General features: G+C 40.8%; 1 protein-coding gene across 3 annotated transcripts in view; it reads right to left on the reverse strand.

Moving 5' to 3' along the window:
- The window catches only part of CCAR1 (cell division cycle and apoptosis regulator 1), a 40404-nt gene extending 25457 nt beyond the window's left edge, over nt 1-14947 (reverse strand). For 2 of the 3 annotated variants that reach the window (XM_030568547.1, XM_030568545.1), the window contains exons 1-6: nt 14794-14947; nt 12873-12990; nt 3734-3906; nt 3135-3179; nt 2061-2093; nt 799-992 (exon numbers count right to left, since the gene is read on the reverse strand). In XM_030568547.1, the coding sequence (XP_030424407.1) occupies nt 799-992; nt 2061-2093; nt 3135-3179; nt 3734-3906; nt 12873-12945 (518 nt within the window). In that variant the 5' untranslated portion in view covers nt 12946-12990; nt 14794-14947. The remainder of the gene's footprint in view (nt 1-798; nt 993-2060; nt 2094-3134; nt 3180-3733; nt 3907-12872; nt 12991-14793) is intronic. The other variant, XM_030568546.1, reaches the window with a different exon arrangement.
- Between the last annotated feature and the right edge of the window lie 1357 nt (nt 14948-16304).

Raw genomic sequence — 16304 nt, forward strand, 5'->3', positions numbered from 1 at the left:
CTGCAAAATTTTAAAATAAAGAAGTTGTATACAAGAAAATGTTGTTTAGCGTTTAGCTACAAAAATTAGCTTTATATTTGAAGAGTTAATTATGAGGGGAAAATGTAAGAGTTACTAATAAGACAGAGCCATGCTTCTGGGTTCTGCAACTTCATGTACAACACTTCAGAAACTGACTAGGAAGATATGAGAGATGTTTTTATACTTTAAGCATCTTACAAATGTATCTAGGGTCACACTGTACCTTACTACAGTTAAATCTTAAGGTTGAAGGGAGAGAGGACCCAGGGGTGGATCTCCAGAGTTCCCTTTAAATACTCCACTCAGGGGCAAGAGGAAAAGAAGTGGGGGGGGGGGCGGGGGGAGAGAAGGGATTCAAATTCCATTAACTTCAGTCTGAAAATCCAGTGGAAATAATGTCTGCTTCAGACGGGGCATATACTTAGAGCTGTTGAATTCCCTTCCTGGTCCCACACCAGCAAAGCCTCAAGTGCATGTGTTAAGACAGAGAAAAAGCATGCTACGTTGGCTCCACTACTCCCAAGTAATGCAGCTCCATGGTTCTCAGTCCATTTAGGTTCCTCAGACCTTCCCACCATGGGGTTTTGAGTAAGAAAAGTCCATATTATGAACCTAGCATTAACAGCCACTATCCTACCCAGGCATCTGCCTTTCACTGCTGCTAGATGTCAACTAGCTGCAGAAATGGTCCCCAGTAGCAGAGAATTTGCAAGCTAAATTCTGAAACATTGCTTAGTGATGACATCACAGAACACAGCTGTAGCCAACTGCACTTACCTGAGCTGAAAAAAGACATCTTCATCCACAAAGCCAAATGTGTCATGTAGTTTTGTAACTACCCCTGTGAAGACACGCTGCTTCTGTGGTTGAGTTTGCTGCTGACTTGACCGCGGTGTTGGATAGGAAACAGTTATCTGTGCTGCTGGCTGAGGAGTAGATAGGCTCAGGCTAGTAGGCAGTGCAACAGCTGGCTGTAACCAAAATAAAACATCAAACTCTATAAGCATTCAGATCCCACTGAGACAATTATAAAGAACAGCTACTTGAGCAAGGCAATGATCAATTTTGGAAGAATCTTTCTAAAAACAAATGCTTTATAAACAAAGGGTTACTTTTTAAAGCAAAAAGCACATACAAAGCCACACATTACTCCTAAAGGAAATAATTAACTTTAAAATAAATTTAGATGATTCCCTGACACTAAAGAACTCCAATCAACCTAAAAAAAGTTAGACTGCATCATTTTCAAAAATCCACAGCTCTTCAGCAGGGCCACCCACCATTAACTCAAGCTACTGGGTTACCTTGGACTGCATTCTTACAGTTCCTCCATGCAGCCTACTGGTTTGCTTCTACAAAGTAGCAGAGTGTGGAACTAACAAGATTCTATTCTAACTAGTCACTTCGATTCCTTGGCTATTCATAAAAACAGTCAGCAGAATGATGTGCACACAAGTGAATGTGACAAAGTAAGTATTCTGTTTTTGCTGACGGTGGATTTTTAACACCCATTGTTTTGAATGTTTAACATTGAAAAATCAACTACAAATACTTTAAAGAATTGTGCATTTTGGGCCTGTCAAGATCTGCAAGATCCCTTTAAAACAGTATATGAAATACTGTTTCTAAAAATACAGAGCATTAAATTATTTTCTCTTAAGTAAAGTTTCCCCAAACTGTCGCATACTGTAAAATAATAAAAATCTTGAAGTCCATGTTAAAATATTGTATGAGACATTATGCAAAAAAAAGTTATTCCTTCTATAGTTGAATGATAAAAATCTTTCCTTTACCTTAATTATTAAAACTAAAACTATGCAAATTTTAACAGCTGGATACAATACAACAAAGCTGTACCAGTAAAACTTCTATTGTATTAGTACAGCTCAGATACTACATATTGTAACAAGACAGTATACATGCAATCCACCATTATCTGTTAAAAAAACTTAAAATAAAAACAATGGCCAACATCACAGATTTACATTGCCTATGACCTATGTCTGGAGATAAAGACCAAACAAATCAGCCAAACTAACCTGGGTTAAAAGGGTCTGCTGAGGTTGCTGCAACTTAAATAAAAAAATTATAAATTAATTTTATACACTTAAGGAAACTGTACAGTTTTACCTCCTCTTTATAATGAAGGAAAAAATGTTTTTGCTTCATTGACTTAGTTATCTGATTGGAAACAGTTAATGCATTGGAATTTGATCATTTCTGTAGTCATATTGTGCATATCTATGAAAGTGTGTCCATTTGTACATTTCACTAGGACCAAAATTTTCAGACTTAATCAGTAACAGACACTTCAGTTTTCCTGACTGTTTCACCATCATAAATCACTAACATTTAGGACATGTGAGGGAGTGTCTCAAAAGAGACAGTTTGAGCAGCTGGGAAGGGTTAGGACTGTAATTTATCAATCCATGTATTCTCTCACAATACTGTAATTTCAGGTATGACAACAATGCATGCAACAGGGAACCCTTTTAGACAAAAGCATTCCAGCAGTTGAACTACATGGTATATTTAGAGCATGGCATTTATCATGGACCATATATAGTAGAACCTCAGAGTTATGAACACCTCAGGAATAGAGGTTGTTCTTCATAACTCTGAATAAAACATTATGGTTGTTCTTTCAGAAGTTTACAACTGAACATTAACTTAATACAGCTTTGAAACTTTATGTAGGAAAAAATTCTGCCTTCTCCTTTTTTTTTGTAGTTTATGTTTAATACGGTACTGTATTTGCTTTTCTCTCCCTTGTCTCTGCTGCTGCCTGACTGCATACTTACAGTTTCAAATGAAGTGTGTGGTTGACTGGTCAGTTTGTAACTCTGTTCATAACTCTGAGGTTATACTGTACATACATGGCACAGTATTTCAAATTCCCCATGCTACACAAAAGGTAAACTCCTATTCTAGAGATTTTTTCTATAGATGTGAAGTTAGACTCAAATTCTCTTTCATAAATAAAAACAAACTATTTACATTGTTTGTTTAAAGAAAATATTCAGTAAGAAGTAGTTTCTGGAGACTAATCCAGCAAAGACATGCACACTATAGCATAAGTTATTTGTGATGTACATAATAAGAATTAGACAAACCTGTTGTTGTACACTATAGAGCGTCTGCTGAGGTTGTGAATATTGCTGAAAAACATACAAAAGCAAGACAGCTGATGAACAGAAATTACAAGCCAGCTGCTAACTCCCTTAGGAAACAAACAAATACAAAATCTAATATTTATAAATTGGCCTAAATCTGTTTCAGAGGACACACTGTCAAATTCGGTCATTTCTAATACAAAACTTGATCAATACAGTCCACCAAATACTCTTATAACAAAGATCTTCAGAATTAAAAATGCATCCTGGATCACCTCAGCGTTCCACAATATCAAACATCATCCATTAATCCTGCCACCCAAAATAATTAAATATCTAGGTCACAAAACATGAAATTATGTCAAATATTGCTAAACTATGCATTGTGGCTTTGTGAAGTATTTGGAACAATCAATGTGGAGCTTATTGACAATAAAACTCAGTTCACTAAAAATCGATCATGTTTGTACAGGGAAGGCAAACACATTTTATTCTACTGGTCCTCAAGTTAGGCTACTTTAGGCTTGAAGAGCCAATGTTTTCTCTATTACAAAGTTTGTGTAGTCAGCAGAATCACCCCTAAAACACAATTTTCTTACCTGTTGTAATGCAGCAGCTGCAGCTGCAGCTTGTTGCTGCAAAGCAGCTGTTTGAGTTAGCTGATAGTTGGTTGGAGTTTGTGTAGTGAGGCCTGCTGCTGCCAATGCTGTTTGCTGGGTATATATTGTAGGAGAGGCTCCAAGCAATGATGGCTGCTGAACACCAAGAGCAGCTGAAAACAGAACAAACAGTTATGCATTAAGACTCTCTTCATGGCAAGAAAAGAATCCTTACTCTTAATGCTAGTGCTTTCTTCCCCTGGCCTACTCCTAATTCTCTCAAGGGGCAGGGGCACTCCTGAATCTTGACTCCCAGCTGCCATTTCCTTCCTTCTCTATCCTAGACGATAACAAATATTTAAAAAGCAAGCCTTTAAAAATCACGCTTTGCCTCATATTAAATTAGAATCCATAATAAAATAGAACCCACACCTATAATACTACAGTCACCGGGTTTCTATTCCAGCAACAAAAGAAGTTGCTGGAACGCGTGCCTCTGTAACAAGCTCTTCTGCAGTAAGGGGGTTGGCTGCACTAGCAGCAGCAATTCTGCTACATGGCCGCCCTTGATGCACTACTGTGGCTAGTAAGGTATTAGTTGTAGATTTTTGCTGCTCATGATTGGCAAAAATGTGGACAGCGTCAGCCTTGCAAGCTCTGCCCTGGTACCGCAAAGTGAAAAATGTTATTTTTTGATGGTAGTTACAGAGCACTGACAGTTACCACAATTCTGCCAGACTGACAAACAGTGTTGTTTCAGATACATTTTTCTTGGTGGAATCAAGAACATGGTACCACATATAGCATGCACACATACTCTCATGACTTAGCTCTGATTTAGGACAAAAGTGCCTGTGAAAAAGAGATGATGATGAAAGACGTCATGTTTTAGTAATGAGAGCACAAACAGATGTCATTACCAGCGCAATGAATCTTAAAATATTTACTTACACTTTAGGGCATTCCCCTGCCTTCTATCCAATCCCCCTGCTCCCTGCCCCTTTACCGTACTGCCTGGAGCACCGGGTCAGGCCAGGCTCTGCAGCTGCGCTGCCCAAGGAGCTCGCAGCCTGCCACCCAGAGCATTGTGCTGGCAGCGGAGTGAGCTGAGGCTGCAGGGATACAGCAGGGGAGGGACCGGGGGCTAGCCTCCCAGGACAGGAGCTCAGGGGCCGGGCAGGAGGGTGCTACAGGCTGTAGTCTGCCTACCTCTGCTATAGTTAGTGTGCTCACAATGGTACATTCACATGTAGACAAAGTTCCATGAGCATGAACTAATGCTATAAATGCCAACACTTTCTAGTATTAACCAATCCTAAAAAAATCTAACTAGAAAGTCTGTGAAACTCACAGAATATTTTAATAATTTCTATTATGCAAATTTGAGGGGCAAAATCTGAAATTGTTACCATTGTAATTTTGTAAAAAGAGTTGCATCTTTGTTGATTTTAGTTAAATTTTGTTAAGCATTTGCTACATGCTGGTAAAAGCAGAACAGAAGAAGTGAAACTGAAAGAACTACCTCCGCAGATAACACAGTTTCTACTTGGAAAAATACTTCACAGGTTCCAAAACTACTTTCAAATCTACATTACAGATGCCAAATTACAGCTCACTAATTAAATACAGAAAGAGGAGGCTTTTCAGAGTGGAATTAATGGGATCTGAAGGTAATCATATCCTCCTTTGAGCTTGTCTTTCTTGTTATGAGGGAAAAAATATACAGAAAAAAAAGGAATCCTTAGAACTACAAAATATCACCTAAAGATTGTAGAGGTGAGCAGACCAGGCCAGAATCCCTTTAACTTTTCATAGATTTAAAAGTTTAAGGATTTTTACTTAAAATTAACAGAATTATATATTTAAACAAAAGACATCATATTCACTTCATTAAGCAAGTAGGGAAGTAATAATTCTAAATTTGTAACATTACAATCATTTCCTTATTAATAAACCAGATTAAATCTTTGCTACAAGATGAAACAGGAGAAGTTGACTGAGAAAGGAGAAATAGATCTATATTTGCAGGATGCCTATGCAACATTAAGTGTCAAGGTAGAAGCCTCTAAAAACAGCAGTGTGTTAGGGCTATGCACGCATTGCCCTCTTCGTATGATCCTAGGATTACTTAAGGAGCCCTAGCACAGCCCAGTTCCTTTTCACAAAGAGCCGAAGACTCGAAAAGAAGAGGAAAAGTGCACATCTAGATAAGAATGTCAGCTAACTACATTTACTATTAAATAGCTTCTCTTTCTCCTTCAAAAATCTCACCTACAGAGTCCCACTTATTGGACATTACATAATCATAAAAACCCATGGAATAATGATGGTCCTGCGGCTAAGGCACTGGATTGGTATTCAAGAGACCCAGATTCAATTTCTAACTATCAAAAATCTTCCTCTGTGACTTGGCCAAGTCATTTAATTTGTGTCTAAACACCTCCCACTCCTCTGAAGTGAAAATACTACTACTACTCTTTCAAGGGTTTCTGTTGACATTCATAAATCTCAAAGACAAAGAAATTTCTCATGCATAAAGACTACTGCCTTAGATTTACTGGTGTTTGAGTTCAGATACTGAGACATCTGTACCCTTACAGTAGGTTTGTATGTAAAGTGTTCTTGAGTTAGACAACATCCGAGTAAATAAAGACTGTCTTCTGTTGAATTCTCTCCATATGCTACAAATAGTGTGTGAGGTCTACCTAAAGGTAACTAAGGATATATTTGTAACATAGGCTGCATAACCATCAACCACCACAGGTAATTCTTGAGGATTTGAGGGGAAAAACAAGGTTTGACTTAGGTTTAAAAAAAACAAAACAAAAAAACAAAATACACCAGATTTTTTTAAGTCAGAAATTCAGGATGGTGGCACAAGACGTTCTTATTTATATGGAACGCCATATAAAGACCTTGGATTTCACCTATTCTCCCTGTCAATAACACATAATTTCTTCTAGATATATCAAGAGAAACGTCAAATGGCTCAAATAGTGATCCCATAAGGACTGAAAACATCACATCTAAAGAGCAGGAAATAAGACTCCTTAGTATTATTGCAAGAAACTCCTAAGGTAACTAAAGCTAAAGAAGAATCTCTATTTCATTTGACTGTGCATTTGATAGTACTTTCTTTGTACAGTCAGTTTCCCCTGAAGTCTAAGTTATTCTTGTTTATGTGGTTCTCTTTCACAGGATACCAGGAGAGAGAGAAAAGTTTAAAGAAAATGTGTGTACAGAACCAAAAAATATGGGAGAGAGACCAACTTCCAACAGTTTTTATTACAGTTAATACTGTCCTTTCAAGTATCAGAAAGTTTAGGATGTTTTTATAATGATTAATTACAATAAGGAGAGCCTTAAAATTATCTTTTCAGTATCAGGTGAAAACATGAAAGATACTGAATCTGAGACAGGGCTTCTAGGTTAACCTGCCTGAGTATGCTGATTGAAGAAAAAAAATAAGTTGAATTGTGGATATTAGCTGAGTACTACCCGAGCAGAGTCCACAATGAAAGGTCTCCCACTTCAGGGCACAAGTCTTCACAAAGTTTATTGGATCACCACCATAATTTTTACTTTATATTCAAAAGGTAGCTATGAAAGTGAACAAAGTACAGCGATAATGCACTCTCATCAATCTTTTAGTAAGAGGATGGGTCACTGATTTCTGCACCAGAAGTCTCCCTCCCCAATGTTGGTGCTTTCTTAACAAGTTACCTTGAATTACAATAAATCAAACCTCCAAGTCACAAATATATGGAAGGTTAAAGCCTGGACTGCATCAGATAGGATAGGGCATAGCAAAAGTAGCTTTTTTATAGTTGTCACTATATGGGATTCCGGACTGTATAAAGGCATCAACAAGGTGTAGACCATTGCACTTGAATTTGACAATCTGGGGGCAGATGTCCTCCAGAGATTCATGTTAGTGTTAGCATGTTCTTCCAAGATTTTGCCTGTCCGTTCCAAAGAGATCTGAGTGGTGCCAAGGTTTAACTTCATCCAACTACTGTTTATCCAGGTATTCATCTTTGCCATGCAGGCCTTGAGATAAGAGAATGATGGTGTTTGTATTAGCTATAAGGGACATATCCACATATTGCTATTATCTGACTCAGCAGTTTTATGACTTTTCCCAGTAAAGTAATCTGTACTCCAAAGCAATAGCTTCTCGAGTATTTAGACTACTGAATGCTTTAATGAAAGTGATAAGACTGCCCTCTTCAAATTAAGTCTTAGCAATTTCTATTAGTAGGGGGTCCCAGATGCTCATTACATGTTCCAATTTCACCCAGATACTGAGTAATATAAGCAAGCACATTCTCAGTGAGAATGGAGTCACAAAGCTGTGTCTCATCACCATACTGCAGACATTGCAACTCATGTCTCCTCCCAACATCACATGCATGTTAAGCAAGAGGAGATGACAAGATGGGACCCCACAGAACCACACAAGAGCACCACTAGAGAGGGAGAGTGCTACTCAAGAGGAAGAGTGACAGTACATCATCAAGAGCACCATCAGATGTGCTGACAATCATTACCAACAATATACTCAGTTCTCCTCCATAGGCAGTCAACAGCCACAAAGTTGATGGATGAACTACTCCCAAAACCCTCTAGAGTGACACTAATTGAAACTTAAGCAGAGAAGACTAGCCATTTGTCCCCTCCTGCACATATTCTTCTCCAAGCAAGGAAGACAATCTTAACCAAAGCAGCAGTGGAATTGACAAATTAAGGAAGTTATGCAAGTCCCGTTCTTTTAAGATGTCTGGATTGAATTTAGAATGAAAGGAATTGCAGGAGAGTCATACAGGTGCGCCTGACTCTAGTATACATGCAAAAGCATCTTCAAAGAATCTAAACCTCTACATTCTCTTGATCAAAACAGAAAGGAATATGAATTCTCTTTAGAGGAAAAGCGAGCTAATGGAAGTGTTCACCACTTTTGAAGTATGCAGGCTAACACTGAACACATGAGGGATCAGTTACACTGAGCAGCATACACTTTGGAATGAGGCTGTCCACTGTGCTTGTGCTCCTCCCCAGAAGATCATAAAATCATAACAATGTAGGGCTTCAAGGGACTTTGAGAAGTCATTCAAGTCCATTCCCCTGCACTGAGGCAAGAACTAGTAAACCTAGACCAGACCTGACAAATGTTTGGCCAAACTTCTTTTCAAAAACCTCTAACAGAACCTCTCTTTGGCCTGGTCTACACTTGGGGGAGGAGGGAGGGGAAGAGGTTGTCAATGTAAGATATGCAACTTCAGCTACGGGCATAGCATAGCTGAAGTCGACGTATCTTATTTTGACTGACCTCCCGTCCTCACGGCACAGGATTAACGGTTGCAGCTCCCCCATTGACTCAGCTACCGCCGCTTGCCCTGGTGGAGTTCCAGAGTCGACAGGAGCGCGTTCGGGGATTGATATATCGCATCTAGATGAGATGCAATATATCGATCCCCGATAGATCGATCGCTACATGCCAATATGGCGAGTAGTCTCGACATATCCTTGGAAGCCTATTCCAGAACATAACTACCAGTATAGTTATCAAGTTTTTCCTTACAGCTAACAAATCTCTCTTGCCACAGATAAAGCCCATTATTTCTTGTCCCTACCTCCAGTGGGCACAGAGAACTGATCGGTGTCATCTTTACAACAGTTCTTAGAATATGTGAAGTCTTATTAACCACCCCACTCCCCCTCATCTTCTTTTCTCAAAACTGAACATGTCCAATTTTTTAAATCTTTCCTCATAGGCGAATGGGACTGGAACAAGGAACCTGGTACAGGGAAGAAAAGGACCTGGACAAGTTTGAGGGAACAGGGCAAAGGAGGTTAAACTTTAAGAGTGGGGAACAAGCAGAAAAGTCTGTGCTCCCCAGAACACATTCTCCTAATAGAGCCTGGGATGTAACCAAAGATTCCTGATTCTCAACATTCCTCCTGCTGTCAGCAAATACTTTGCCAATGGGTTTCACAGTTATACCATCTCCCTCTATTGTTGCTCCATATAGAAATAGTATGTTATCTTCTATTAGTTACTGCATTAGCTCAAATGGCATTGGTCTGCGTGGTGGAATTAAAGATTCCAAATGTGATGATCCACGTGGGTGTCAACACACTGCCATGTGACAGAAATTGTGTTTTCAGTTTGCTTTTTTAATAAGCCAGGAAATTACACACAAAAAATATACTAAGACCATTATTAAGGTTGCATTAAAGTCAAGTATTTGGAAGTTAGGAAATGCCCCCAATTAAGGTTGTTTGTGTAACCTTAATTTGGCCCTCTAGTGAATATGCATTGGGAATCAGTCTTCACTTGCATGATCACATACTATATTTTTCCACAGAACCCCTGCCTCATCCAGTGCACAGAATGGACCTTCTCTGAGGATGAATTAGGACTGTTTAGCGAAGGAGACTTGTCTGCAGAATTCCTGCCTCATTTGTTACAGAAGTTGGAAGATGAATAACAAATGACACAGGTGATGGTCAAAAGAAAAAGGTATCATGATTAAGACAGTTAAATGCTGCCTTGGAGAACTGAATTCTATCTCTGTCTCTGTCACCAAGTTCCTGTGTGATGCTAAGCAAGTCTCTTAAACCAAACTTTTCGGAGATGGTCACTAACTATGTTTCTTATTTTTTCTGGATGCCCAGCTGGAAACCCTGGAACCTCATTTTTGTAAAAGTGCTGAGCACTCTCAGCAGCAGCTGAAGTCAATGGGCGCTGTGCTTGAATATACAGTCACCTATAAAGCTAAGTACCTTATAAAATCAATTCCTAAGCATCTCAAATTGATAACATAACATTAGTGCATACTTTTGATCTTACTCGGTGTCTCAGTTTCCAATTTGTAAAATGGAGATGAAAATACTCTCTTTCACAGAACATTTGAGAGACAAATTAATTTGTGTTTATGAAACACTGATATTATACTGATGAGTTTCACAGAAAAGTCCATGAGAAAATTAATAATTCTGTCTTTAGAGCCGAGTTTGAAAAAAGGCCTAAACTAAACCCACACACTGAATAATGGGAAAACAAAATATTGCTTATTTGCTCACTAACTAAGCATCATCCATCCTGCACATTGAATGAGGCAGGGGCTCCATGGAATAAAATAGTATGTGATTGAGTAATTAAAGCCTGTATCATAATACATATGCACAAGGAGACCAAATTAAGGTTGCAAAGTAACCTTAATTCTGGCACTTTTTTAACTTCCACTTGCTTGACTTTGCAATCTTAATACTGAAATAACCCACAATGTTTAGTTCTGGAGGGCCTCTGTCTCCTCTCTTGGGTCCTAGCAAGCCCACAGCAACAGAAGTACAAAAACACTTGATTTCTTTGGCTACGTCTACACTACAGGATAAATTCGAATTAGCTTAAACCGATTTTATAAAACAGATATTATAAAGTCGATTGTGCGCGTCCACACTAGGCACATTAATTCGGTGGTGTGCGTCCATGGTCCGAGGCTAGCGTCGATTTCTGGAGCGGTGCACTGTGGGTAGCTACTGTAAAATAACGAGGTCAATAACGTCGATTTGCGTCCACACTAACCCTAATCCGATATAGTAATATCGATTTTAGCGTTACTCATCTCGTTTTGTAGGAGTATAGAAATCAATTTAAAGAGCCCTTTAAATTGATATAAAGAGCAGTGTAGTGTGACGGGTGCAGCGTTAAATCGTAGTGTAGACCAGGCCTTTGACTACTACATAGCAATCTTCAGATTCACGTTGCTGCTTGGGAACCTTGATACTCCTTTACGGCTAGAAGAGATCCTTCCCCAAATACAGCCAGTTGACATAACTTCAAACAAGTTAGCTTGAAATTTGACTGGGGATTTTAGAATCGCATTAAGATAACTGGCCACAATGATTGAAAAATACACTTTTGAACATCAAGACAGGACTTGTGGTGAAGGGAACTTTGAAAGAGGGTTCCAGTTTGCACAGAGAGTGCAAGCGTATCCCACGAATAGAAATCTATACAAGCGATTCGCAAAAAAGTAGTACTTACAATATACAAGTACATTCAGTAGTAAGCAAAAAGCAAACACCCATTGTGTAGATCATATTGATTGTGTAGATCATATTGAGTGATACTGGTTGAAGTTTCCTTAAGATGAAACTCTTAGGATTTCCAAGCAGTTATTCCATCAGCCTTTATTAGTCCTTTTACATTTCATCTTGAGTGATGAATTACCATTGTCAAAATGCATTTTACACAACTTTAGATATAAGTGACTTAAGTTGTTCACTAAGATACCTAACTGATTACCATTATTATTTCATTCAAATCTAAGAGAGTCAACCTTTAAATGCAGCAAAGAATCCTGTGGCACCTTATAGACTAACAGAAGTTTTCAAGCATGAGCTTTCGTGGGTGAATACCCACTTCGTCAGATGCATCTGACAAAGTGAGTATTCACCCACGAAAGCTCATGCTCCAAAACGTCTGTTAGTCTATAAGGTGCCACAGGATTCTTTGCTGCTTTTACAGATCCAGACTAACACGGCTACCCCCTTAACCTTTAAATGTTAACTGACTTGTTTGATAAATATTGTTAGCACTATATCATTTTTGTATAAATATCTTCTTGCTGTATGTTCCAGTGTATGCATCTATGAAATGGGCTGTAGCCCACGAAAGCTTATGCTCAAATAAATTTGTTAGTCTCTAAGGGCACATCCAGACTACTCACCAATCTATCGATCGAACTATCAGGGATTGATATATCGCGTCTAGATGAGACATGATATAGCGATCCCCGAACGCACTTCCGTCAACTCTGGAACTCCACCAGGGCGAGCGGCGGTAGCGGAGTCGACAGGGGAGCTGCGGCCGTCGATCCCGCACCGTGAGGATGGGAGGTAAGTCAAAATAAAATACGTTGACTTCATCTACCCTATTCCCATAGCTGAAGTTGCATATCTTACACCGACCCCCCAGTGTAGACCACGTCTAAGGTGCTACAAGTATTCCTGTTCTTTTTGCTGATACAGACTAACCTGGCTGCTACTCTGAACTATATCATTCTGCACAACGGTAGAATCTGCAATTCAACTAGATGTCAGGGTTCAAACATTAAATGATGTACAAACTGACCTGGCTGAGATACTGCAGTGGCTGTAAACTGAGTAGCCCATGGGGGATTCTTCTGTCCTCCAAACTGAGCCATGATGGAAGGCAAAATCCTCAGTGTTTTATCTTCGATAACTGTGATCTATTAAAATGAATAAGCAGCTACTGTTATAAATATTTCAGTTTATATTAACAGTATTTTAAAACATGTTCCACAAACTTTTAACTATTCCATTCTTAGGTCAAAGATTTCTTTTTATACACGAGTCTGGTGTTCAACATGCAAGGCTTCTGAGCTCTGTCAAATCAATGTGCAATCTAACAAATGACAGAATGAGATCTTACTCTCATTGAGACATTGAAGAGCCCTTCATAGAAACACAGAATATCAGGGTTGGAAGGGAACTCAGAAAGTCATCTAGTTCAACCCCCTGCTCAGGGCAGGACCAATCCCCAGACAGATTTTTGCCCCAGACCCCTAAATGGCCTCCTCAAGGACTGAACTCACAAACCGGGGTTTAGCAGGCCAATGCTCAAACCACTGAGCTATCCCTCCCCACATCTTGACAACAAAACTAAAACTATTTAAATGTACAGGAAAAGCTGAAAACTGAATTAAACTAAAGTTTCTAATGAGATCTGGGGGGATTTCACAGAAGAATAAAACACAATTTTTAAATAAGCAGAAATTATTTTTGTGCTCAAAGTCACTCACTCTCCAAACATGGTTAGTAGGAACATGCAATATATAAATTTGGGGCATAACTCACTTCTGTTGTGCAGTACAATTGGAAAGTTACACTCGGATATTTACACCTTTAAATAGGAAGGTTAAGATAGCAGTGAAGACACAGCAATCCTGCTTTTAACTAGAGTTGTTAGTCTCTGGGAGTGCAAGTTAAGTCAGGTTGAACTCATGCTGTTAACCTGAGTTGCCTTCACTGCTATTTTACCAAGAGTTAAGAACACGTCTTTTTTTTTTTTTTTGGCAGCGTAGACACCCTAAGTGAGTAATAAGTGGTAAACCCAGTGAATATACAAACAGTTCTTGTGGCACAGAGAGAAAGCTTAAATGCCCTCCTCCTTCCCCCCCTGCCACTCCCCCCGCTCCCTTAGCTACAGTCAGTACAGGAGTTATCTGTCGCTCCCCACCTGTTCCTGGACTTTTTCAATTCAGACTATTTACTAACTTGAATAGGCATTTGCAAGATGACTACAGCTTTAACACTTTCATTTAACTATGTATTAATTATGTACAGACAGTCCCACTGATCTCACAGGAATGACTCATACCTATGTACAGGGTTGGGACGTAAATTTGTCTACCGAACATTACTATTCATTACGATTTGTATTACAGTAGCACCACGGGGCCCAGGCACAGAGCAGAACCCTAGCACGGTGGGCCCTGTACAAACACAGACAAGACAGTCGCTGCCCCGAAAGCCACCCCGCAGAGTCCCGGTAATAACTAAGGAGGAAAGGGGCACTCCCTGCAACTCACGGTAACCTCGATGCTCGAACTCCCTAAGTACTGAAGCCTGGGCCTGCAACCTGAACGGACACGGACAGCAAACACGGCAGGGGCTGCTCTGAGGGAGTCTCCGCGCGCCCTTGTGAGGCGGCGGGGGCGAGGGCAGGTCCAAGCGAGGGAGCCTCGGTGCGGGAAGCGGAGGGCAGGTGGCCGTGAGGAAGCCTCCCGCTGCACTGAGCGAGGCCAAAGGCCTCTGAGGGATGCAATCTGCTCAGTAACGGCTCAGGAGAAGCAAGTGGCTTCGCGCGGCTCCTCCCCGCCAACAATGCGGGGCCTGAACGCGGGAGCGGGGCCTACCCCCAAGGGATCCCGTCCTGCCTAGACGGGCCTGTTACAGGGGCGGGCCGGGCCGGAGGCCCCCATCGTTCCCTTCGGAGCCTTTCTGCCGAACCCCGCGAGCACCGCTCGTACCTGAGCCGAGCCAGGCCAAGCTGGGCCTCACTGGAGCCATTTCAAACCCATTTAGCCCACACACATACGCTGCCGCGGCTCCCTACTGCGCATGCCTCCCAGGACGGAGCGGAAAGGGCCGACGGCGCTTACTGCTGACGTTAATTAAAACGTGCGTCCTTCCGCACGTGCTCCGCCAGAGTCTCCGGCGCCACAGCAAGGAAGACGTCACTAATGCGCACGCGCAAAGAGGCGACCTCCGGGCGGGCTCCTGCCGTGAAGGTCGCGGAGAGAGGGCGTAGGCACTTGCTCTGGATGAGGCACTTCGCCGCCATGTTGCTTCGGGGCATATGACTCAAAGGCCGACGGTACTGCCATCTTGTTTTCGGGCAGAGGCTGGCTGGTTGTGCCAAGCGATGCGAATCCGGCCCATTTCTCTCTCACGTGGACCCCGCAGGATTTTCCCTGGCTGTGCTGAATTTATGAAACCTTTATGATGCTTCTTCCGTGTGCACCTGTCCCCCCCAAGACTCCTGTACAAACATCCCAGCTAAAGGAAACTCCAAAGGCCACATGACTTTTTCCTTGTTATTTACTTGACTCAGTGTAACTATTCTTTACTAATGATGTACATTATTTCAATATAAAAGTGATGAGGCACCACATCTGTGTGGAACTTTGGTACTGAGATGAGGAATATTTGAGAGAAATGTGCTCCATGAGCATTCAAGGCACTAAATGCTGCATGGCTACCGTGCAGACAGGCAGATCAAGCGGCAGTTGTGCAATGGGACTCCACTCCACACAAAGTGCACACACACTTCACAGCAGTTGTTGCTGCACCAGCACACGGGACCATTTGGGATAGAGGAAGAACAGAAACATGAGCAGGGCTATAAGTATATGCAACTGCTGGACAATATGTTCCACACAAATTATACAGGCGTCTTAGCCTACGGGAGGAGGTGTGTGCTAAGGTTTGACTTACATGGAGATTTCTTGCAAAAAGCTACTTTAATTGGGCTTTTGACTGAAAACAAGCATTTGCTTTGGGCTGAAAAGCACCATAACGATGTAAGATACCGCTGGTCTCATTAAGTATCAGAGGGTAGCCGTGTTAGTCTGGATCTGTAAAAGCAGCAAAGAATCCTGTGGCACCTTATAGACTAACAGACGTTTTAGAGCATGAGCTTTCGTGGGTGAATACCCACTTCCTCAGATGCTAGATGTTAGTCTATAAGGTGCCACAGGATTCTTTGCTGGTCTCATTAAGAGGCCAAAAAGGCATGGATCTTACAAAAGCAAAATTTTACAAAGCGTTTACTGATATATATATATATGTAATTGGAAATGGAGCAAAATCCATTTAAAAGGCACAGTCCAACCAGAATTTTTCCCTGACGGGTATATTTTGGCTTTATCCCAATGAGTCATGACACATTCACAAGTGGCACAAACTGTTTTATGTTCTGGCAGAGTAACTAGAATCAAGCAACAGTCCACAAAGTACTCTAGATAAATATAGAATTGAA

Source organism: Gopherus evgoodei, chromosome 7, assembly GCF_007399415.2.
Source record: "Gopherus evgoodei ecotype Sinaloan lineage chromosome 7, rGopEvg1_v1.p, whole genome shotgun sequence".
NCBI lineage: Eukaryota > Metazoa > Chordata > Testudines > Testudinidae > Gopherus > Gopherus evgoodei.